At 40.5% G+C, this 26,230-nt stretch overlaps 1 protein-coding gene across 1 annotated transcript in view; it reads left to right on the top strand.

The window, feature by feature from the left end:
- CDC14B (cell division cycle 14B) overlaps nucleotides 1-26,230 on the top strand; it is a 149,812-nt gene that overhangs the window by 106,802 nt on the left and 16,780 nt on the right. The window contains 8 exon segments of the mRNA XM_089662147.1: nucleotides 10,695-10,785; nucleotides 14,254-14,329; nucleotides 15,730-15,822; nucleotides 18,155-18,231; nucleotides 21,036-21,102; nucleotides 23,132-23,194; nucleotides 23,321-23,408; nucleotides 24,902-25,132. Coding sequence (XP_089518273.1) covers nucleotides 10,695-10,785; nucleotides 14,254-14,329; nucleotides 15,730-15,822; nucleotides 18,155-18,231; nucleotides 21,036-21,102; nucleotides 23,132-23,194; nucleotides 23,321-23,408; nucleotides 24,902-25,132 — 786 coding nt within the window.

Here is a 26,230-nt window from a genome sequence, read left to right as displayed (position 1 = left end):
ACGCACATCAGTGAAGGAGAAAAATTACCTGTTTGAAAAATTTTATAATAGAAACAAACTTTTTTTTTCTTCAAATTTTTTGCACTTTTTTTATTTATAGTGCAAAAAGTAAAGCGCCCAGTGGCGATTAAATACCACCAAAAGAAAGCTCTATTTGTGAGAAAAAAATTATCAAAATTTCATATGGGTACAATGTTGCATGACCGCGCAATTGTCAATCAAAGTGCGGCAGCGCTGACAGCTGAAAATTGGCCTGGTAAATAAGGGGGTATAAGTGCCTGGTAGGCAAGTGGTTAATTAAGACCAGTTTTTGGAATGATCATATTTTTCAATATCCATGGCAAAATTTCACGATTTCTGCCAGGGTATGCAAACTTTTGAGCACAACTGTACTTTTCATTCGACATCGGAAGATGTCCAGCAGTGCCATCAGCACTGAACTTGCAGGAACCAGTAGGAGGAGGTTCTTTGCTAGTTTGGGGCTGCATTTGGGGTTGGATATTTGGTTAGGGTCAATGGTGTCCTCAATGCTGAGAAATAAAGGCAGATTCTTATCCATCATGCCATACTATTGGGGAGGTGTGTGGTTGGGCCCAAATTTTTTCCGCAGCAGGACAACAACCCCAAACCTACAACTGTTATTAACCACTTGAGCACCGTGCACTTTCATCCCCTTTGTGACCAGGTAAATTTTTAGCTTTTACAGCTATCGTACAATTGCATGGTCATGCAACACTGTACCCTTATAACATTTTTCTCAATGTTTTTTGTTTTGTTTTGTTTTTTAACAGAGCTTTCTTTTGGTGGTAATTAATCGCCACTGGTTTATTTATTTATTTTTTTTATTTATTGTTTCTTTCTAAACAAATGGGAAAAAAACCCGAAAATTTTGATGGGAGGGGAAAAAAATACTTTTCTTTCTGTTCTATTTTGCAAATAAGTAATTTTTTCTCCTTCACTGATGGGGTTGCACTGATGATCAGTGCCCTGATTATCTGTGTACAAGTCCCTGTCACACTTGCTGGTTACTGGCTCTCCTCTCCTCATGCTCTGACAGCTCTTGAAGAAAGTACGGCCGATAACCAGTAACTGATTTAGCTGCTGTGCTGTGATCACATGGTAAAGGGCTGCTGTGATTGGCCCTTAACCTCAATATGTGATCAGAGTGTGCCATAGTGGGCACGTGGGGGAGTGGTTCCAGGAGGATGTTTCCAGACACCCTCCTTGAACAACAGAGCCGAACTGTAGCAGTCTTTCAGCTATAGTGTGGTAAGGAAGTGGTTAAGGATGATCTTCAGCATAAAGAAGAACATGGAGTCCTGGAAGTGAGGATTTGGCCCCCACAGAGCTCTGATCTCAACATTGAGGGTCCCTGGGATTATATGAAGAGACATAAGTATTTGAGGCAGCCTACATCCACATCTGTGGTTAGTTCTCAAAGATGTTTGGGTCAACCTACCTGTCGAGTTCCTCCAAAAACTATATACAGGTGTACCTAGAAGAATTGATGCTTGTTTGAAGCCAAAGGGTGGTCACACCAAATACTGATTTTGATTTAGATTATTCTTCTGTTTACTCACTTTGCATCTTCTAAATTGATATACAAAATATGCAGGTATATTAAAGCTCCACCCAAAAGGGAAGTTCTGTTTTAAGGACTCTCCCTCTGCTCCCCATTAAGGGTTGACATACTTGGAGTGAGTACCCGATTTTTGACAGGGGTTTGTTTTTGTTTTAAACCTTAATGCATTAAGGTTAAAAAAACCCTTTTTGACTGTATTGAACACATGCAGAAAGGGAGGTGCAAAAAGGCATAGAAAGCCAAGACACTAGCTAAAATCGATCAGTAATTAGAAAGCAATCCTGCCCCTTGCCAGTGCAAATTAAGGTGTTCCTAAACCCAGGACCCTGCATTCACTATATCTGGTCTCCCACAATACACACAACATGGAAATGCAATTATTTTAGTAAATATAAACTGCTAAATACCTTTTCTCATCAGCAGTTAGAGCAGTCTTGTGACTTCAGCAGAGCACTGGTTAAAGCTTGTAGGAGGAGTCTTCTTTCTGCTCTAGGAGGATGTGAAACACTTGACCCTCTGTCTGGACAGTGCTGATTGGCTCTGTGCTGATCACATGAACTCTCCCAAAAAAAAAAAAAAAACTTTATAAATATACACCAAACTGAGCATGTGCATGTGACTACAGATTGTCTGTATCAGGTGGTCATTTCAACAAGAGGAAGGGCAGAGAAGACCGGATCAAACAGCCATTTTACACTATGCAGATGGTTAACTCCTTAGGTTCCACAGTGAGTATAAAAAGCATGCTTTACTGCATATACAGACTGACTTTACTGTTGTGGGTTTAACACTTTAATATTGGCTGGTTCAGTCTCAACTAATGGCCTATAAAAAGGTGTTTCATTACTAAGGTGTCCCACAAGTCAAACACTGGATATTTAAACAGACTGAAAGTCAAATGCCCAAGAACGCCGTAGCATTTCTGCTACCCTTGACCCCTATGTCTTTGAAAGTGTTCTGTGCTCATTCACCTATTGAATACGGCAAAAGCATGTTGTTTGCTATTCTGGAAGCAGACGGTGGCCCCCCTATCGGTATATGGGTTGCAAAATTGAGGCGACACTAATGGAAGGAGTTATAGCATCAGCAAATGGCAGGGAATACCACTTCCACACTTATTGGACCAAATTCACCTGTTCCCTGGAGTACAGAGCCATTACGGGATCACAAGAATTAGTCTTCATTCAGACAACTCACGGCTGCACAACATTCCCATGAGACTGAGGAGACCTATTATGACAAGGCCCAGCCAACTGCACCCCTGTTCACATACACCCCTACTCCCACTCCCATTCTTTAGCTCTTTTCTCCTGCTCCACTCCTCTGCACTTCCGTTCTCTCTCTGCACTTCCGTTCTCTCTCTGCACTTCCGTTCTCTCTCTGCACTTCCGTTCTCTCTCTGCACTTCCGTTCTCTCTCTGCACTTCCGTTCTCTCTCTGCACTTCCGTTCTCTCTCTGCACTTCCGTTCTCTCTCTGCACTTCCGTTCTCTCTCTGCACTTCCGTTCTCTCTCTGCACTTCCGTTCTCTCTCTGCACTTCCGTTCTCTCTCTGCACTTCCGTTCTCTCTCTGCACTTCCGTTCTCTCTCTGCACTTCCGTTCTCTCTCTGCACTTCCGTTCTCTCTCTGCACTTCCGTTCTCTCTCTGCACTTCCGTTCTCTCTCTGCACTTCCGTTCTCTCTCTGCACTTCCGTTCTCTCCCTGACACCTTTGGTACTTTCACTACTGAAGCAGACTTTTTCACATCAGGGAATAACTAAGGAAGTTAGTCTGCCAAGAGATAACCATATATATGATTTTAGTCTCCGCCTATTTTTTTTTTTCAAGGGCTTATGTAACTGTTTCTCACCTTTTTAAAAATCTCCTGTGACTGCAGTGTATGGGAAATGTATGCCTACAAAGTTTTTGACTGTTACATCTTATGGTGAATTCTCTATAAGGTAGCCTGTATTCTTTGGCGACTTTGCCACTCACACTTTTCTTTTTGTTGTTGTTTTGGAGCTACTTTGCCGTGTCTTGTGCAGAGCACAATGAAATCTCAGGGCTATTGTGGAATTCTGCAATGTCATAAAGCTCTTAGTCGCAAGTCATGGGTCCTTCAGTGGGATAAGACCCTAAAACACAAAGATAAAAACACCAAAGAATGGCAAAGAATAAAACTTACTATTCTGAAATAGCCTTCTAAGCCCTGATCTGAATCTTGTTGCACATCTATGGAAACCGCAAGAGCCCCCTTCGACCCTGAGATTGTTGGAGCAGTTTTCTCTAAAGAGTGGGCCAAACTATCTTTTGGCAGTTGCAGAAAGGCTGATTGAGAGCCACAGAAATCTCTTGTTGCAGTGATTTGCCTTAAGGGTTGTGAAACAAAATATTAGGTTAGGGGTCCTATCATTTGTTTTTGTTTTCTTGTGTGGTGTTTTTTATTCTAAAGCAAAATCTGATTTTTAATAAACATTGAGGGATGGTAATTACTTGTCGGTTTCAAGCCATTTCAGGGAAATTGTGGGTTACTTTTCCCATATGTATACAGTATAACATGCATGCAATGAATTTTTCCAGATGTTTAATCTTTCATAATAACCTAACTTGCCAAATAGCCTTAGTTTACTGTTGTAGATATTGCCAAATGATACATGGGAATGAAAACTCCACTTCTGCTTCAGTGAACGGAAAGCCAGCCTATATCTGTTCATTGGGGCAGAAAACTTTGGGTATAACCCTGAATACAAATAATAGCGAGTTGGGATCTGTAAGGTTTGGTTTTTTTTCTCTCTCCAGTCTGTCTTGGCTACAAAAGGAAAATGTGATCTTGTGTAGATTACAATGCTTTCATTCAGGAGAAAAGCTAAATAACACTAGAGTGATGAACAAATATTTGTACAGCACTTTTTCTGTGATAGTGTGACTATGGAAGTTGTCACAGGCATTGAAGGTACACACACGGCCTGATTGAGTGGCAGTAATGGGCATTAGTACACTCCACTGTACTTGCATGGATTTTCTCCAAGCATTTTGTCTTCTCTCGCAAGCTGAAATACTTTTTTTTTTTTTTTTTTTTTTTTTTTTTTAAATTGCTTTTTTAAATTTGCCTGTAATTCATTTTGCACTGAAACCTGATTAGCAGAGTACAATCAGAATTGCTTGATGATTTTGTAGCCAAACTGATCAACATTCCAAGAGACTGAGTTCATCTTCTGCCATCATTTTGTGCCCTTACATGGTCAGATTGTTACTTAATTGCAAGAGAAATGTTCTGATAATGTGACTGTTCATGCCTGTGCATGGGTACTTCTTAGGGTAGTGACATACTTAATATTTTCTGGGGATCGGTGTTCCTATGACTGGTTGCATGTACAGCGCCATTTGCATCATGAGTCTATTCACCGACTGTAAGCAGTTGCTGAACTGGACGTGGGAAAATGCAGCTCTAAAAACACATCCTGACCCATTTTATAACTGCTGCTTGTTCTTTTACGTGTGCTGAAAAGATTGTGATGTATGGCTGTCACAACTTTGCATATGGGGGGGAAAAAAATTCTATCTGCTAAAATCTTTTTTTTGGCTGCAGGCAGTCAAGTGTGTGTGTGTGTTGTGTTGTGTTGTGTTGTGTTGTGTTGTGTTGTGTTGTGTTGTGTTGTGTTTTTTTTTTAAATACAAACGGAAAAAAGTTTTTGCCTCAAACGCCGGTTTGCCAGCGTTAGATAATTTTTCCTGGCAAAAAACCTCCTTGAAACCTATTAGTTCTTTGGGGGGGTTCCCCTGCTAAAACAAAAAAAAAAAAAAAAAAGCTGATTAAAGCCTGTGTCTGCATTGACACATAAGATAACCCGCTAGGGAGTTTACTGACTGTAGAAAAAAATGCCAGAAGCCAAAAACACCCAGTGTGCATGAGGCCTTAAACTATTCTAAAGGTTTAAATTTTGTGTGTGGGTTTTTTGTTTTTGTTTTTTTGTAAAATATGTCTATACTTACCAGTTGTGTGCAGTGGTTTTGCACAGAGCAGCCTGGATCCTCCTTTTCGGGTCCCCCGCAGGCTTTCCGGGCTCCTCCTGTCTGTCGGGTGCCCCCACAGCAAGTGGCTTGCTATGGGGGCACCCGCTGCTCTATGTGTCCCATTCTCACATGAAGCTGTGGCTCGGCCCCACCCCCTCTCTCCTCATTGGCTCGTTGGCTGTGATTGACAGCACTTGCTGTCTCAGCCAATGAGGAGGCAGAGAGCTGGGATAGCCACAGCTGTTATTCACATTGTTAGATTGCGATGAGGCTCAGGTAAGTGTTGAGGGGGCTGGGGGCACTGCTGCACACAGAGTAGTGTTGTTTTTTTTTTTTTTTTTTTGTTTTGTTTTTTTTACCTTCCTGCATTCTATGCAGGAAGGTAAAAAAAACCTTTTAACGTTTAAGTCCTCATGCACACTGGACATTTTTACAGCTGCTGTTTTTTTTTGGCTTCTGGTATTTTTTTTTTTTTTTCTACAGCCAGTAAACTCCCCAGCATGTTATCCTATGTGTTTATGCACACATGGGCTTTAATTGGCATTTTTTGATAGGAGCGTTTTTCTGGCTGGAAAAAAAACAGAACTGTAAAAATGCTGATAAAAGCTAAAAAACGCGGCTATCCAGCGTTTTTGTACCTGAAGATTTTGTGGGAGCTGATCACGTGATGTGGTAAAAGGCCAATCACAGCGGCCTTTTACCACGCGGTCAGCCGTGTCCAATGACCTGCTGATCACCTGGAAATGCAGTTGCCGGTTCTCGGCTGCACTTTCCTCACGCTGTCAGATCGTGAGGAAAGTACTGCCGAGAACCGGCAGTTGTCAGAGCAGGGATAGGCACCGATCATCAGTGCCCAGATTGGTGCCCAGCAGTGCCACCCAGCATTGCACCCACCTGTGCCCAGCAGTGCGCCCACCTGTGCCACCCACCTGTGCCCATCAATGCAGTGCTACCAGTCAGTGCCCAGCGGTTGTGCCAGTCAGTGCTGTCTTATCAGTACCCATCATCAGTGCCACCTATCACTGCCGCCTATCCGTGACACCTCATCAGTGCTGCCTATCAACGCACATCAGTGCTGCCTCATCAACGCACATCAGTGAAGGAGAAAAATTACCTGTTTTGAAAGATTTTATAATAGAAACAAAGAATTTTTTTTTTTTTTCAAATTTATTGCACTGTTTTTGTTTATAGCGCAAAAAGTAAAGCGCCCAGTGGCGATTAAATACCACCAAAAGAAAGCTCTATTTGTGAGAAAAAAATTATCAAAATTTCATATGGGTACAATCTTGCATGACAGCGCAATTGTCAAAGTGCGGCAGCGCTGAAAGCTGAAAATTGGCCTGGTAAAGAAGGGGGTATAAGTGCCTGGTAGGCAAGTGGTTAATAGACATAAAACCATAATTTAATATAACTCTTAGTGGGATCATGGAGTTCCTTTAATGGAACTGAGAACTGTAGTTTGAGTAATAAGTTTCACTGTTTGCTCTCTATTACTGCACACTGCTACTCGCATGTCTCCAATGGATTGAAGCGGCTGAATTTCAAAGCGAAGGGGTTAAGTAAACAATTGTTTTCAGAGACGCACAGTAAAGCAAAAGTCTAGGCAAATCGTTAAATACACAGTGGAAATACATATGTTTACTATTTCACTTGTTGAAACATTGGTAACGATGCACAGCCAAGCTTGTGAATTACGCACATTTTCCATACTGCATATGGGACACAGGGCACGAATAGGCCCTGATTAAACCTAAAAACAAAAATATAATTTATTGCCCTTACATGTTGTTGTGGCTGCATTAGATTTATTTATTTTTTTTAGGCCTTTCCCCTTTTTATTTTCATATAGTGGTTATTTTTTTTTTTCTTTACAATTACACTTCTGTCCTTTTCATATCTACACTAATTTCTCCATCATATCTATGGAGGCAGCCTTGGTTTGTTCTTCGCTACGTGATCTTTCTCTGCTTCCGATTGAACAGTGAGTCGGCATAATCACCTATGTCCAGTGAGCAGGGACTTATCCTGGGAAGTGGTTGCATTGGTGAAAGAACTGGTAAAGATAAAGTCTTGACTAGCAGTGCTGCTGCATGTGTCATAGAATTGGTTAAAATGACAAATCCTCTGGTAGGTGAAAGTATCATATATTTTGAGCACATATTTAACAGCTTTCTTGGAAATTCATGTTCTTTTTAAACCTGTTGCATAGGTAATGCCATTTTGGACCTGTTTGTGAAAATGCTAGGGAACTGGCTGTACTGCTGACACTTTGGTTTTATGTAGTATCTGAGTCACTGACCCAAAATGTGCATTCAGAAGTCCTGTCCTCATACTTACAGGTCAGTGCCTTTTTTATGTACAGAAGCGGTCAGCATTGCAGTCATTTTCAGCTGGCAGTAGCATCCATTGCGTTTCTCCCATGCCCAGTTTCCTTTTTTTAACCACCTTTCTCATCAAATTGGATGCATTCCCTTTTTTTAAATATAATTCAAGTGGCATTAAAGGTTTGGCTTTAAAAAAAGAAACCTATCATACTTGCCTGCTCCGTGCTGTGGTTTTGCACAGAGCAGCCCCAATTCTTCTTGTCCCCTCCAGCACTCTTGGCTCCTCGCCCTTGATCAGTGCCCCAAATAGCAAACCGCTTGCTATGGGGGCACTAGTGCATGCTCGCTCGAGCCCAGCTCTATGCGTCCGTAAAAACAGTCATGGCTTGGTCCTGCCTCCCACTCTCCTCATTCGTTCATTGCTGGAATTGACAGCAGTGGGAGCCAATGGCTCCCGCTGCTGTCTCAGCCAATGAGTCTTGAGACAGCTGAGGCTCTCATGCACATCACTGGTTTGAGAGTGGGCATAGAATGCATGGAGATAAAAAAAAATATCTATCTCTATCTTTTGCCTTTTACAGCCACTTTCATTTCATTTCATTAGAGCTGAATGGCATTTTTTTTTTTCTTGCATTGGAAATTGCAGCATAGATGAATGGCAAACCGTTTTATGAATGAGAACTGATTTACTGTTGTGGGGTTTGCCAATCGTCCAGAGGATCTTCAGTCTTTCTTTGGGCCGCTACACTATTGCATGGTTTGTGGTTCCTAGGGCTTGTAATAAAAAAGTTACTTTGTATAACTTAACTGTTCAGTGAGAAAATGTACAATACATGCAGGTGGGAGGCTTGTGACCTGTACAAACTTTGTTACTTGATAACAAACATGTTTAGCAGTATACTGGATTGTTTATTTTAGGTACTTGTATAGCACTGTCACTATATATATATATATAATTTTTTTGTGCATTCACATCAGTCCCTAACCCTCAAGGTGTGTACAATCTAAGGTCCCTAACCTACATTCATACATACACATACTAGGTCCTATTTAGACAGGATCCAATTATCCTAACAACATGTCTTAGGATTGTGGGAAGAAACAGCAGTATCTGGCGGAAACCCACGCAAACTCCAGGCAGGTGGTGCCGTGGTTGGGATTCGAACCAATAACCCTAGTGCTGCCACGTGGAAGTGCTAACCATTTAGCCATTGTGCTGCCCTATTCTAAAATGAATTATTTAAATTACAACTGCAGTACATTTAGCGTGGCTTATTACTGTTGGGTGCTCTCGCTCCTTGTCCATGCCGTATTGTTCCTGGAATTTAGGCGTGTACATAGGTGTGTCTGCTTGATACTATTTATAGTCCTGCCATGTACTGCACTTCTATGTTCTGTTTTGCTGAAGTATAATCGTTGGTGTGCAGTGATTGGGAAATACCAATGCCTTTGTTATGCAATGCTCGAGGTTAATATTATACTTGTCTGTCTTCTTCCTGTGGGGTGTTTTTTTTTTTTTTTTGTTTTTTTTTTTGTTTTTTTTTTTTAATATGGTAGGACATTTGATGTCCTATCTATAGTGTCAGATTATGTGGTTACAAACTCTTATTAACCCTTTTTTCTGCATGAGCCACATTTGTGCTTTTTGCACACGTTTTACAAAAAAAAAAATTTTTGCCCTGAAGATTACATAAAACCCCCAAAACCTTACATTGTTTCTGAAAGCAGACACCATAGAGAATAAAATGGTGGTAGAACCATTTTTTTATGAAACACGATCTAACCACAAAGGAAAAACAAAACAAAAAATCAGTATAAAACAGGATTAAATGACTATTAAGGAACTTGGGGTACCAGTACAAAAAAACCAATACCATTCGGTATCTGTTAAACATTTTATTTTTGCAGTAGAGCTACAGGCATACTTTTTTATTTATATCTATCTCTCTTTTTTTCTTTTTTGCTCCATACATTGACCAGGCATAAGCTGATCATACACTAGACACATTTTGGCCTGTGATGGCTTCTGATGAAGCAGTCAAAATTTTGCTTAGTGGGTAGCCGTGTTGGCCACCTCCTACCTGATGTCCTTCAATTGCAAATTGTCAGCTGAACAGTGGCTGCACCCAGTTACATGGAGCCACTGTTCTGGTATTTTGAAAGCCAGAGGGACTGACAAAAGCACAACAAGGGATTATCATCCATTAGCTCAGCATAGGTGTGTGTGTGTGTGTGTGTGTGTGTGTGTGTGTGTGTGTGTTTGCGAGCTGAATGGAAAAAAAACGTGTATGGCTAGCTGTACATCTTCCTATGGGACATGTTCTCATCTATGCATTTTTCAGCCACTGCATTTTTGGAATGGTTCAGGGATATATTTTTTTTTTTTTTTTTTTTTTTTTATAATGCAAGTGTGTGTGATGTTTGCCAATAGGAAAGCACTGATTTTGATGTTACTTTGGATGGGTGCAACTTCATGAGACGTTGATCTGTCAATTGACTTTTCAATGGGCTTATTGGAAAATATACCTTCCATCAGTGAATACAGCCAATGGACTGCAGTGCCGCCTAATGTGCTCTAACGGTGGGAGAGTCCTGCTGTCACAATACAGAGATACAGCGGGAAAGATTTTCTTATTCGCCTTTTACTTTGTGGATGGGGGAATCGGCTTTGTTTTTTGTGTTTCCTTTTGACTGGCTAGCAAAAAGAACCCTGAATAATGCATGGCCAGCTTTAGAGACAGATGCTTGTTAAGGAATTGTTTTCTAAGACAGTATGATTTTGTTTCCCCACAGATCGGCTGTATTTTTCCATCCTGTGCTGTAAACCAAAGACCTCACCAAGCACACATTACTTCTCCACCGACGATGAACTTCTGTATGAAAAGTAAGTGCACTTCTTTTGTGCGATTTTTGCACATAGGGCAGCCCATTGAAGTAGGTGGCCCTGAAAGCAATGCACATAAATGTGCATGCACTGTCACACTTGCTTAGGTGTGAACAGAGCCTAAGGCCTCATGTACACTGGACATTATAAAAATGCCAGTAGCGTCAGTTGTAGAATGCTGCATTCAAGAACTTTTTTGTTGCGGGTTGGTTTTTTTTATATATATATTTTTTTTTTTTTTTTTTTTGTGTTTTTTGCATTTGGCTTTTTTTGTGTTTTTCAGACTTTTGATAAAAGTGCTTGCGCCTTTTATCAAAATTTATACTCCCACAAATACTTCAGGCTCAAACTCTTAAACGCCGGATAGCCATGTTTTTACTATTTTAAAGCTTTTATCAGTGTTAGAGCATTTTTACAGCTAAAAAAAACGCAGATTTTTTTAGCTGTAAAAATGCTCAACACTGATAAAATGTGAGCATGGACAAATAGGATAACATGCTGGGGAGATTGCTTTGCTGTAGAAAAAAAACCGCCAAAAGCTAAAAACAGCCGCTGTAAAAAACGTCAAGTGTGCAAGAAGCCTTAACCTCTCCCAACATCATGATGCTCAGAGCACTCTGGTATACAAATGAAGTTGATGAGGGGTCTGGCACATCCCAAGCTTTAGAGCCCACATTGACAGCTTGTAAGGTATAGGAGAGAGCAGGCCACACACCATGGTTATATGGAGGAAGCACTCTCACATCTGATCTGAGTATCTTACCATAACATTGCACTCTTGTCATTTCTGTATGGCACAAAGGGGTGAGTTTACTAAAGGGACAATTCACCTCATTCACTATGCTCTGGGACAAATTACTTGTAAAGTGCAACTTCCCCAGCAAAGTGAACAGATTTGCCTTTAGTAAGTCCAGTGACACCATCATTGTAAAGGATAAGGTATGCTTGTAACATTATACTGCATACTGTTTAATAAGCTGTGCCCAGCACGTTCCATGTAGCATTGACTACTGGTGTTTGTTTTATGTGTTTGCTTTTAGACTATTGTGTTGGCTACAGACTTGCGTTCTTAATTTTCACTGTTCCTTATTTGCCATTGACTGAGTGCATTACATTGGCAGCTCTGATGAACGAAGTATTACATCTGGATTACTGATTACGCTGTCATGTTAGTTTTACAAATGCTTTAATCTGAGGTGATTTCTACTTGACACATAGTCATGTCAAAGGAAGAGAGATGTGTGTTTCTGTTGTTGCGCATTAAGGACTCTTATTCATGCTCTGTGCATTTTCAAACGTGTTTTACACATGTGACGTATGCACTTTTTTCTGGAGTTTGCACCAAAGATGCAGCAGGAAGTATTTTTTAAATTATTCATTAAAGCAGACCTTCAGTAAAGTGTCTTATCCTCTTCCCCAAACACTATGAATTTTTTTTTTTTTTTTTCCTGATCACTTGGGGAGAGAGAATTAAGGAACTGTTTCCTCCAGCCTGTAGCAGACTAATGGCCTATTTTAGCCTAGCCATGGTTACTAGATGGGGCTTAAGGGATGTCCTTTTTTAAAGTGTATGTATAGCCAAAACTTTTTTTTTTTTTTTTTGCTGGAGTAAGAATAGGGAAGGATTACAACCACTGTCAATGTTCTTCTTGTGATTTGTGTCCCCACTGGGAAGAAACACACTCTAAATTTGTTGGTGACCACCATCATGAGACAGAAGTTGATGGGAAATGCAGTTTTTTTTTTTTTTTTTTGGTTTTGTTTTTTTCAGTTGACATTGGTAAAAGAGGATAAGTAAAATATTTCACTGGGGGCATTTTTTATCCTGGTTATGACTGCCAACTATACACTTATGACTTTTTAAAACCTTCATTAACCTTGCAGCAGAAAATACTTTGCATGCATAACTTTGTGCATGTACGCTTAGTTCTCAGTTCTGATGTCAGACAAATTATTCATAGTTCTTGTCAAGTTAACTGATGCACGCTGACCCTCCTAAACTTGGTCTGGGCACTTAAAGTATAACTAAAGGCAAAACTTTTTGGTTTTGTTTTTGGACAGAGTGGAGAGGGATTAGAACACCTATTAGATTTTTATTGCTGTCGGTGCCGCCATTAGGAAGATTCATCCTCATTGCCTTGTTTACCACTATCATTAAAAGTGAAAGGTACCAAATTTTGGGTTGTCCCAAGAAAAGTAATAGAGGGGTAATTTTGGGGACACTAGCTCTGGTGACCTGGGGGTCCCTAAGGAGTTCCCCCTAATTTGCTGAAATTTTTTCTCTTCCTGTTTTGGCTATAGGACAAGGAAGTAAAGGTAAATATCCCCAATGAAGAAAACATTTTGCCTAGATCGTTCTACTTAAAGCTTTTAAAAAGCCACAAAAGGAGTAATAACACAAATCTTTTTGAAAAACTATACTGTTGCTATATAATGACATGCCAGGAAATCATACAGACTTGTAACATTACTGTAGGCCCGCTTTAAAGTGGCACTTCACTCTCTTAATCAACATTGACTATTTTTAATCCTTATGCTGCTATTTATAGTAAACAGATAGGAAAGTAGATTACATTTACTTTGTGTGTTTTTTTAAACTTTTTTTTTTTTTCTCCATTTCTTCAGCTACTTCCTGGTTTCCAGACCTAGGCAAATGATGTTCTACATCCCAGGGATTTTTGGGGAGTACAGGAGGGGCTTTCAGCTAAGCACACCCTCCTGCCTGATCTAAGGGCAGATGGCCTCCAGATTCCAAGAAGTAAATTCATCTGCCCTTAAGATGGCTTTCCAGAAATGCTAGAGGGGCGTTTTTTGGTTTGTGCTGCTGAGATGCAGATGTAGTTCTGGTAGTTCTGCTTCAAGTTACTGCATGTTAGAGGGCAGCATTGAGGCAGAACTAGAGGCAAAACTTCTTTTTTTTTTTTTTTTTTTTTTTTTTTAAATCTTGGATAGAGGGTTATAACTCCCAGTCAGTTGTGTGGTTTTTTTTTTTGTTTTCTTTTTTCGCCATCTGTGCCCCATTTGAGGAGATTTCCCTTCACTTCCAGTCCCAAATGGGAAGTGAGAGGAAATCCCTGCAAAGTAAGGGAATTCACCAAAAATAGCGTCCCTATTGGATGATTTCCCTCTATTTGTTTTGAGGACAACCCAAAATATAATAAGATTTTTCTTTTTACTGTCACTTTCAATGACAATCGTAAACGGGACATATTATAGCTCGTGGATCTCTTTAATGAAGATGCAGACTGCAAAAAAAACTGACAGGTGTTCTAATCCATCTCCATTCAATCCAAAACCTAAAAAAAAAAAAAAAAAAAAGATTTATAGTGGTCATATAAAATGTTGATTTAGGAAAAAACAGGCCTACTAATCTGCTTTTTGTGATCCAGTGTGGTAAACTATTTTATAACCACTGTTCATGCTATAACTATTTAATGTTTTTTTTTTCTTTTCTTTTTTTTTCTCTAGCTTCTATGCGGACTTTGGACCACTTAACTTGGCCATGCTGTATAAATACTGCTGTAAGCTAAACAAGAAAATGAAGGTGGGTTTTGTTGCAAGCTTGGTAGAACAAAAAATAGTAATAGAACAATAGTCAGCACTGTTCTGGTGGAGTCTTCGAGTCTTTGAGCCATTGCTGACTCTTTTTTTTTTTTCTCTTTACCATCCCACATATTGAGCCATGTGGGATGGTAAGCAGTGTAGGAATTTAAAATATTTAGTATTGGATACTTTACATTTCCATCTGACTCTTGTTTGTGTTTTTTTTGGTTTTTTTGGGGGGTTTTTTGCTTTTTGTTTTGTTTTTTTGTGATTACAGTTGCTGTCAACTTATCACTGGGTAATACTACTACCTGTAAAATGTTCATATAGATTGTTAATGTTACTGAAGGCATATTGATTACTACGTCTAATACTTGCTATCAGGTTTTAGCCACAATTCTATCTAAGACAGAATCATTAGCAGTGTTTGGGCTCATGCACACAAGCATAGTTTGCTGCATACAGATCCATAATTCATAATCTGAACACATTAGTGTTGTACTGTACACTGTGGGCCCATGCACACTGCTTCATTTTGGTCCATAGCATTCAAGAACATATATTACAATTTTTTTACATGGTTGTGCCACCACCATAACAAAGTACATGTAGTACTTTGTCCCATGTAGCTTCCTAAGTCTAGTTATGAAGTCCGATCTCCCCTTGGAAGTAGATGGATCCGTCAAATGTGCAGCTTGTCTCAACTCAAAGCACTTTTCTGAGATAAGGACTGCAGAGGTAGAGAGGGTTTGTCAACTTAATGTCTACATTCCTCTTGCTGCAGCTGATCCCAAGAAGGTGCTTTAAGTTGTCCAAAGATGGATCAAAATTTGGACAGTTCAGCAGGGACTGGCCAAATTTCTATCAGTGTGTTGACACAGTGGTTGCACAGATGTCAGTCTGTCGACTGACTTATATACAACTGTCCTGGAAAACTTCCCTCCCATCAGCCCCCTGCTATGGTCTGCTGCACTGATCTGTGTATTTTTGAAGGAAGGGAAGCTTTCCAACTTCAGACTACAATGACATGGCAGGGAGTATTCCCCAACCATCTTGAATATGTGAATGGGAGAAATGGGTCAGTGTTTTTTTTTTTTTTTTTTTTGTTTTTTTTTTTCAGTCCTCTGGTTGAACGAAAAATATAATGACCTATCTATGGCCAGCTTTACTGTGTTATGGGGAAATACCTGGATATCTAATATCATAGAGAAGCACTCTTTTTTGTTAAGGGGGAAATAGTTGGAATAAATTGTGGATAGGGAAGGAAAGACTTCTGGGGCAAAAAAGATAGAATAGCATGCCTTTACCTCCTTCCTTTTTTACTTTTTTACTAGAGTTTGCATTTCATGATCTGCTGGCAAAGCTGTTGTCATTCTCCTAAATTATATTTTTGTTTTTTAGTCCTTTTCTTTGACAAAGAAGAAGATTGTTCATTACACCAACAACGATCAGAAAAAACAAGCCAACGCTGCCTTTTTAATAGGAAGTTATGCTGTAAGTCCTTTGATTTACCACACCATGATGACTGCAGTAGGGATTCAAAGCTTATAAGATAACTTTGCTGAAAGTTAAAGGTTTTAAACTGTAGCAACCAGGCAGGTTTTTGTTTTTTTTCCAATTGGTAGCTAGAACATGCTTGCATGGCATTAATATTAACAGTACACAAAAAGGGTTGATTGGATGTCTGGCAGTGTAAACCTTGAAGACAGTTTGTCAGAATGGGGCATTGGACAAGGTAGCAGCTTTGGGTGCCATATATTTTGTTTGACTATAAGCATTGCCAAAGATGTAGGGAAGGTCCCTGTTTTGAATTTTCTATTGACATGGCCATCCCTATGAGATGCCAACTGCCTGAAGTGATAGGCAAGTGCACAGCTTTGACCAATTGTGCAATCTCCCTAGTTTATTCCAGGAGCATCAAGATTGTAGCTGGGCCCCCTGGACATCCATCGGGCTCTTGGCACCTCCTAAGGTTGCCTTGTGGATGATCCTGCTCTGGTAAACCTTATGAAATCAGCAGACGGTTGAACATCCTTTATTAATAACACAAAAATTGCATTATATATAAATTATACAGTTGAATTGAAGCAGTATATTTAAAAAATTTAAGAGTACGCATTAAAGTGCCACTAAGGCAAAATAAAATAAATTACATACTGTATATAAAACAGCTTGTCACTAGCGTTAAAGAAACAGTCTTTTGTTTGTGGAGCTCCTCCCCCCCGTAACTTACCTATTGATCCTGCTGTTGTTTTTTAACTTCCTTTTATAACTCACCACACTCTGCAGGAAAAGTAGAAGGTAGAGAAGTAAGATGAAGTATTTAACACTGGCAGGAGTGCTTACAATGGTCAACTTTTTATGTTCAAACTTTATCTGCAAAGGAAATAAAATTGTTACAATAACTGCTTAAGTGTTAGCTGGAATTATGCTTTAATTTTTAAGTCACATATGTAAAGACGATCTAAATCTACTAGTCCTTCATAACAATACCATCTCCGGGTAGTGCTGCTGTCCAAAGGTGTCTCCATTGCGCCTCTATAGATAAAAGAGATCCTCTAACATAGGATGTGTTTTGGACAGACCTGCAAATGAAGATAAAGGAAAAAAAAAAATAAAAACAGAAAACTAATGCAGCGACAACCTCTAAGGGTTGGTAAACTACATTACATTTTTGTTTGAGTTTAGATATGTTATAAGATTTGATTAGAGAGCTCCCTGCTCCCAGACTCTTCACAACCTGGCCTGCTGAAGACCATCCCAGTGTCCATCAGATTTGGTGGTCTGTACCTCCAAACTGTACATTTTATATAATCTGCCTGATATATGGAATGATTTAAAATGGCTACTACCATTTTCTCTATCCTTGGCTCTGTGCATGCACAGAAATTCAAATAGGAGTGCAGAACTTTAAAGCTGAGCATCTCATAGCTGGCATTGTTCCACCCTGAACAGGGCAGACAGTGAGTTAGATTTTATAGAAGTTCGCTTTTAGAATTAACTTTTTTGCTGCTTGGGCTTTGGAACTAATTTTAAAGTGCTTTTAGAATGTATTGGCTATTTAATGGGTTATCTGCTCTGTTCATTTATTGTGATATCAATAAGGTACTGAAATAAAGTATGCCCATTCCCAAGTAGTGTGTCCTGTGTAATGCATGTGGTTGAATGACGGGCTTGGAAATCTCAGATTCATACTCCGTTTAAATATTTGATAGGAACGCTCAGAAAAGGCTCTTTAACCTGTTCGCCCATGCCAAGTGGTTTTGGAAAAATTGGTAAGGCTGCACAGAGCAGGTCTAGTTAGCCATTTTTATGCTTTTCTATGTGCCCTAAACTAAATGAACAATTCTCCCTTGCAGTGCCGATGCAGCCACATTGCAAGGGAAAATTGTAAAGGATAAGTTCACCTTGTTTCGGGTGTAACATGTTCCCGCTCCTGCAGGTCTCACTCCCCCCCCCCCCCCTTTTCTGTGAGGATGCTGGTGAGAACCCTTGTATTTCATTGATTCTTCCTGGACTGAGTAACTTCCTGCCCATATTCGCAGTATGGACAGACTGCTACACTGACAGTATGCAGGAGCCAGCAATTTGCCATCCATGGGTTGAATGCTTTCCTGGCTTCTGAGAGAAAAAGAAATAGAAAATACCCATTATTATTATTATTATTTTTTTTTTTTTTATGTGCATTTATTTATTTATTTATTTTCAACAGTGAACTTATCCTTTAAAGTTTCCCGGGGTTGGACACTAAAATGGTGATAAGCTGTAGTAAGCTTTTGGGCAGCTTTTGTGATTATTAATTTTTTTTTTTTTTCTAATTCTCCAGATAATATACTTGAAGAAGCTCCCTGAGGAAATGTACAGAATTTTACAGTTGGGAAATGTTACTTATCTTCCATTTAGGTAAAATATATCTTTTAAAAGTCAAATATGTTATTGCTAATTATCCCATGAATTGGAGAATTGAAAACCTTCATGGACTCTGCCCTCTGTGCTTTAAGGATACTTTCAGTGAAATGTAACAATTTTAATGTGGACATGGATATAGGAATACAACCAACCCAACCAGGGCTTTCTTGTCGTGACATTGATTTTGTACAGAACCTCACCTTGCAGTACTTTTTTGTGTCTTCTTACCAGGTGTTCTGCAAACACCTAGGCCTAATTCACAAAGGCAGTTTGGTTTGTACAGCATAAAATCCCATCGGTGTTGGGCACCCGGAAGACACAGGCGCAGTATACAACCTGCTGCCGACAATAAGATTTTATCTAGTGCTCAGTACAACAGCTCACTTCACTTTATAGTTTGAGACATCCATGAGTCAGCAAGGGAATAAGATTTGAACAGTTCCATTGCGGACAATAGGATTTGATTTGTCCAATCGCATGACAGTTTGCACTGGTGTGAACTGGGGCTTGGGTTCATTGTGCAGGGAGATGTCAACATGGCAAAATAGAAGAACAAAAGGATCAATGTTATCAGTAGGCCCAGAACTAAGCACAGGACCTCCCAAGTAATGGCGGTATCTGCGGCCGCTCTCTGTGTGTCCATACAGTACAACTCAGCCCAAGGCATGAGAAAGGGTGGCCAGCAACATGGTTTGAGGGCTTCATCCCCTTTTCAAGCCTTGACCTCCTGGGCATACTGATCAAATCAGTCCTTTTTGTTCTGTCTTGCCATGTTGACTTCTCTCACTGCATGATGAATCTAATAGTCTACCTTCCTGTTGGTGATACTATTGTTTATAAATTGTTACAAGTCTTTTAATTTCTATGCCCTGCTACTCTGTTCCCTTTTTCATGAGCCTGCTGCCAGAAGCCTGTCCACATCTATCACAGGCTGAAAGACATGGAGACTTTACTCTAAACGCAGTACTTATTATGTATGTAGTGCCATACTGTTCAGGGACATAATCCCCAAACACTGAATTCCTTCATTTGGGGCACATGTACCTGGACAGGAGTACTTCTCAGAACAGAGTACAACCATTTGCTGTGTATTTCAGCCTGTCTCAGGTGTTGGCAGGCTGCTTGCAGTAGCTAGTATGCTGCATCTATGTCTCGCTATGCCAGGTTTTTTACGCTGAAAAGGCTTAAAGTTGAGCTTTAAGTAAAAAAAAAAAAAAAAAGGGGAACAGGCAGTATTGTTAATGTGGCAGAAACAGATTGCGTCTCTTCTACATAAAGCCCCTTTCCAACGGGCAACCTGGTCAGATTTCCCTGTCTGTTTTTCAGGCAGACCTAATCTGACCATCTATTGCCCTCTATGGAGCAGTGGATGTTAACGGACATTTTTTTTTTTTTTTTTTTTTTGTTTTTGTTTTTTTTAGAGGGTCGGATCAAATGCAGGTGGGTGTAAACAGACGGATGGGGGTTTGTTCCCAATTCAACACTCGGATGTAAACAGACAGGCGGTCTGTTTACATTCGGCCACCCATAGAGGAAAGGAGTCTGTGTCTGCTCCTCATAAGTGAAGCGGGCACAGACCTGTCATCCGCCTGCTCAGTGGGGATCAGTAGGCAGATCCCTAGCTAAGTGGGCTGATTCATTGACTGAGTCCGCCAATGTGAAAGGGGCCTTAAAGTTTCTTCCACTGTACATGCGTAGCTTAGTGCACAGTTTAGGCCCAGCTAGGTTAACTGATGTCATCTCGGCCCTGACAATTTAAAGTGGCCAGAGATCAGTACCTGGAAGCTGCCTGGCTGAAGATGACCGCTGTTGGCAGGAAGGTTCGGGACAGCACTGTGCTGGAGTGAATGGAAGTTAGTGTTAACAGCCGTGTGCATAAGACAGTAGTCCCATGCCTATGAACAGTCCATGGTTTCCCAAATCCAGCCATCAGTATCTCGTTGCTGTCTAATTGCGTATACTATTGAGTCATCTATATATAGTTTTTATTATTCCTTTTTATGTAACTTTTTTATAAGGTGGTTGCACAAAATCTATTCATGTCCTAGGGTTTTTGTGTGTTTCACATCCGGTACTGTTCATCCATTTGGCAAATGCTCTTGCTGAAAAATGCGTATCAGAAATATTTTGAAATGCACAATTCTAAAACTCATATTCACAAAAGCCCTGTGTAAGTGGTGCCCCATCTAACTGCAGGGGTTTGTGGTCCTGGCTTTTCTCCACTCCATCCAATACTTAAAGTGGCTCTACAGGCTGGAGGTGTTTAAAAATAACAAACAAAAAAAAAAAAACATTCCTTGCATTAAGGTAAAAAGTGTCCCCCCCAGTTGTATCAGATACACACTGCCATAAAGATTTACCTTTATTAAAGTCCTGTCTCGATCCAGCTCTGTGCTCATCTGCATGTTTAGTATTTTAGGGAAAAAAAATAACCTTCACAAGCATGGTAAAAGAAAAAAAAAAAGTTTTTATATTTGAATTGAAATTCGATGAATACTGTTGGTTGGTGTTTTTGTGTTTTTTGTTTTCTTCTTCCTTTTTTTTTTTTTTTTTTTTTTTTTTTTTCCTGCACAGGTTACCTACTGCAGAGTTAGCAGTGTGCTTTTTATGTACTGACATTTCATGGCACTATTGTTTCTTAAATCAATACTGTCTTTTTAATTTATGCTTTGCAATGTTCAATCGTTTTTACTATAATTTTTATTTTTTTTTGTAAAACCAGATGGGCAGGGTAAAACTATTTGCTGCATAGCAGTAGTCTGTTATTGAAGACCTAACATGATTGCTTTTTGTTGCAGGGATGCCTCGTTTGGTACCTGTAGTTTTCATCTAACTCTTCTTGACTGTTTCCATGCTGTGCACAAGGTGAGGTGTCAAAGAAATCCCATGCCTTATGTTGAAAAGAGCTACAGGAAGGATGGGAGAAAAGAACAGTAAAAAATACACAAGTAAAGTCTAATGAACCTATAGACAGTTATGGATAGCGCTTGCTGATCTGTTGGGTACAGGCTTGGTTTATTTAACATTACATGGCTTACAGTTAATTAGCTCTTGCTTTGATTGTGTGACTGTAAAGCCCTTTTTTAGAGGTGTCTATATATTCAGAAACTTTTCACAACCGGTCCGATCTAGCATCAGTTTGATCTGTTAGGTCGGCAAAATGTTTTGGTAATTATCCTGCAGATAAAAACTAGAAAAAAATCATTGGATCATTTCACACAGGTGGCAAAGGGGTGGTAAAAACAAGCGGCTGATCTGCATTTTTTACTGCCACCCCTGACTACCCACTTAAATCCTGACATTGCACCCAGGTGGTGTATTATACATGGCGCAGCTGAGATGCTTTGCTTCATGGCAATGGCAATTTTAACTCTGTAGAGTTTGACAGGCGGCCCTTGCGATTTGAGTTGTGACATTTCAATACAAAAACCCCCCTTTTGGGATTAAAAAAAAAAAAAACCAAGGCATTAATTAGGAGGCAGAATCGCTTCCTGACTATCTGGCAGCTACTGCCCTACAGAAAGCATTCAGCTGTGCATCTAGCCACTTGCCTGATATTTAATTGCAAACTCCATCTTTGTTTAGAAAAAAAAAAATGCAAATATACAGTATTTGCAGGTAAAAAATAGTGTGCATCATGCTGCTATTTTTCTTTTTTTGCAAATAAGGCTTTGAAGCATCGCATCCATGATCAGTGGGTCGTGGGTGCAATGCCAGGCTCCTGCAGACTTTCTTCAGCTCCCTGCCCATACTGGGGTACAGACTGTTACTGAGCTGGAGGAAGTGTCAATGGTCTGAGTGCCGTGACCACCACACTTGTTTTTCATTGATAACTAGTCCATCTGCAATGGTGGTAGACTTGTAGTTCATTTATTTACTGCTCTCTGAATTCATGGCATGTCTGTTTTGGGCATAGCATGCACAGCCACACAAATTTCAAAAGTGAAAGTGGCTGCAGGTGAGAAGAACCTCCGCATACTGTCATTGGAGGAGGTTGGCAGTGGCATTTGCATCATGTTACATTTAATACCTTAAATATGGGTGTTACATGGTGCAAAAAGTGGCGTTGGCCTTAAGAATAGTCATTAAACTGGTGAAAGATCTGTAAAGAAAAAAGCTAAATTAACCATTTGCCGCCCGCCCTATGGCCAAACGGCGGCCGGCAAATGTCATCACCGTTCCGGGTGGACGCCATATGACGTCCTCCCGCACATGCGCAGATCGCGCTCCTGCAGAGCCGCGCAGGTGGAAAGCTTTACTTTCTTCATTCACTGTGTGCACTGCTAGTGATATGGAGTCGTGTTAGAGCTTAGTGAGCTTCAAAGAAGAATTGTTGGTGCCCGCTTAGCTGGTGCCTCTGTGACTGAAGTTGCCAATTTGACATGTCACAAGGTACAGTATCAAATGTTGACAGCATATACTATTTCCCGGAAAACGTCTGATAAACATAAGCATAGTCAACTGACCGAAAGGACATTGCGCAGGATTCTGACCCAAAATAAGAAAACTGCTGCAAAAGTGACTAAAGAGCTCAATCTCAGTCCCATGAAGACTGAGATTGAGCTCTGCAGTCACTTTTGCAGCAGCTATTTTTATGCGCACCCCCCCTGTTTAATATTTTACACCTGGTCTGTGCAGAGAAAATACTTTTCACTCTAGATTAGCCTTTCTCAACTTTTGTACCCAGGAGGGACCCTTGAAATTTCCCAGTCTAGGGAAAACCCTTCTAAAAGCAATTGAGAAAGTGCACCTTACATTAATGATCATTAGGGTGAATTCTTTGTATGGATTAAAAATGGCTAAAATCTCATTGGTGGCACAATTTTGTTTTTCGTATGTTAGTTGTTTTTAATATACTCCCTTTTTTTTTTTGTTTTGTTTTTTTTTTTTGTAGGCTTTACAGTATCAGTTCTTTGATTTTAGAAATTTCGATCTGGACGAATACCAGCATTATGAGGTAAGACTCCCACAATTTCTATGGAAAGTGCCCTGGCTGGTCATCAGCCTTCCTGTAATTAAATTAAACTGTAAAAGCAGGAGACGCTCTTGTGTTTTAAGCTGATAATGTTATTTTTTTTCTCAGAGGGCTGAAAATGGAGATTTCAACTGGATAATCCCAGAGAAATTTCTAGCTTTTAGTGGACCCCATCAAAAGAGCAAAATGGAAAATGGTATGTAATAAAATGAAGAAAATGCTATATGTAAAAACAGGATTGGTGTTTTACACCAATAAAGAAACACCATGGAAAGGGTTTGTTTCAGGTTAACAACCAGCCCAAAAATGGTGTGCATCTCCTGGCCTGCCAGTCAGTGATTTTTGCTTTAAAACAGAAATGTTTAAAGCAACAGAGTTGTTTTAAAACAAACCAAAGTAAAAGAAAAATTGCTTGTAAAAAATGACTTGATGCAACACGCGTTCCGTGCAGGAGGCGGGGCTGTCCACCATCCCGCAGGTAGCGAGACTTGGTGGCTATGATCATTCCGGTCTGCACGTTGTGGTCCTCTGGTGGTTATGGAGGAGTCATGTGTTGGTGACCACCGCCATTGGAGGCGGCATTGACTAGCTCTGGCAAGTGGCACTGCGGCCCCGTCCTCTGCGACATGGACTCTCCGGGGGGTATTGGTCCTGCGGAGTTTCTGGGGGGCAAGCTTCCATGGGGCTGTGAAAAGAGTTCAGAGTGATTCTTTGCCCAGGAGAGGTGCACACTGTGGGGCTTTGCCTGGACTCCAGTGGGTCCCTGGACACTGGGTTGGGCTCCCCTCTGGGGTAGGAGGGGGGGGGGGGTGGCCAAGGATGTGGGTTGGGGCAGTGTAGGCTGGGTTGGGCCCAGGCGACCCGGCGCTTGGGATTTGTCAAGCCCTGCTTTACAACTACTTTAAGGTGTGAAGAGGCCACCATACCCTCCTCTCCAGCAGGTGGCAAATTATCCGGTTGCTTTCATCTAGGACTTCTGGCTAGAACTGATTTCCAAGGTAGCCTATTTTTAGATTTTCACAGCTCTTACTGTGAAGAAGCCTTTTCGTGTGTGGAAGTTAAACCTATTTTTTCCTCTAGTCCTAGTCCTTTTTGAAAGTGAACCTTAAATTGAATACCTTTGCACCAAGTACACTATATGGACCACATATATTTATACATGGTGATTTTATCTCCCTTAATTACCTGTTCTACAACCCAGGAGTTGGGGGGCGGGCAGTGTGGATTGTCATTGACCTGGTAATCTAGCTGTAGAAGAATAACCTGCAAATCTTAGCTTATTTCTTGCTCCAGCAAGCTTCTTTGGCACTGTGTAGCCTGTTTCCCAAAGTCTTTTCTTGAAGGTGCTCCAGCTGATCTGGCAGTAGCATACTGATGTGTCTAGCACAATGCATGACAAATAGCCCCACATTCTATTGTATGTGAGGACAGCGAGGGCCTGCCCACAGCCTGGAATACTAGAGGAAAGGGGTGAGTGCTGGAACGAGGAATAAGGTGCGTATTACAGCTTATTCTTCTACTCCTAGACTTGGCAAGCATGTAGCCTTTGCAGTATTGGGTGGGCCTTGGGTGTGTTTTTGCAGGCAACTTTTGTTTTAGAATGCTTTTTTCAAGTAACATTTGTTTTTCTTTCCCAGCAAAGCTACATCACAATTTATCCATAAATTTTTTTTTTTTTTTTTTTTCCAGGTTACCCTCATCATGCTCCAGAAGCATACTTCCCATATTTCAGAGCACATGACATTTCTACTGTTATACGTCTAAACAAAAAAATGTACGAAGCAAAGCGGTTTACAGATGCCAGCTTTGAGCATCATGACCTTTTCTTTGTTGATGGAAGTACTCCTTGTGACTCTATATTGAAGAAGTTTTTAAACCTCTGTGAAAACGCAGAAGGTGCTATAGCTGTACACTGCAAAGGTTGGTACATTTTGTTTGAAATTTGTACAGATTCTCCTGTAGTTTTTTCTACACGGCCACCCACTTGGATTGAATGTCCATAAATTCCTGAATCCATTTTCTTCTGTAGCAGTTACATGGTCTACTCCTTGCAGAGTCATTTTGGATAGAGAATACCTAGGCTTGGTTTCTGGTACTTTTTGGAAGTAGTTGTTCTGCTCCTATATTTTACCCTTTTATGGGCTGCCATACAAACTGGCCATAGTTTAGGATTTTAATTGGCGAATTCTTTCAAGTGTTCCATTAAACTGCTGCTCTCATGCACAGCACTGGATTGCAATGGGGTTCAGGTAAGGATGGGTGGGAGGAGAATGAGGGCTAGGGGGGATCCCAGGCACAACAGGTTTTTACCTTTTTAATACATAGAATGCATTAAGATAAAGAAAAACCTTAAGGCTTTACAAACACTTTAACTGATTTATATCAATGGGTAAGTTCACCTTCTGCACCATGTGACAAGTGATACCCATATTTGTGTAACATGCACCAATTCCAATAATAGCTGAAAGCTGGAGAGTGACTGTGCAGGAGCCTGAAATTGCATCTGTGATCTGTTGGTCATATGTGCAATACTTTGCAGGCTCCTGTTACCATTTTTAACCTGCATTTATTATTTCAGTAAAAGGTGAACTTTGCCTTTTTATTGTAAATGCAAATAAACTGCTCGCATAAACTATTAAAGGATAAGGTCACCTTAGGGAGCATGTTACACTTGTACGTAGGGTGTGACATACTCCAGTGGTCCCCACCCCCAAGCCCCCCTCTTTGTCCTTCCCTGTGATAGCGGGTGTTGGTTCTTCTTCCTGCACTCGCTGTCACAATTTAAAAATCGTGTGGCTGTGCGAGGTTTCTACCACACCACTGCATCATTCATTCACAACACTGCAGGAATTGACTAAAAGTGCCATCTGCCACTGTGGCAGATGGCTTATAGTTCTCAATTAATTGCAAGGGCGCTGGTGATAGTTCTTTTGATTTTCCTGCTCTACACAGTCTGCCTGTACAGGAGGTATGAGCAGACAGTTATACTGAGCGTCTTCAGGAGCCTGGTATCAGTAG

Source organism: Staurois parvus, unplaced genomic scaffold, assembly GCF_062004578.1.
Source record: "Staurois parvus isolate SC_StPar_1 unplaced genomic scaffold, SC_StPar_1.0 ptg001432l, whole genome shotgun sequence".
NCBI lineage: Eukaryota > Metazoa > Chordata > Amphibia > Anura > Ranidae > Staurois > Staurois parvus.
This window is presented reverse-complemented; position numbering and strand designations above follow the sequence as displayed.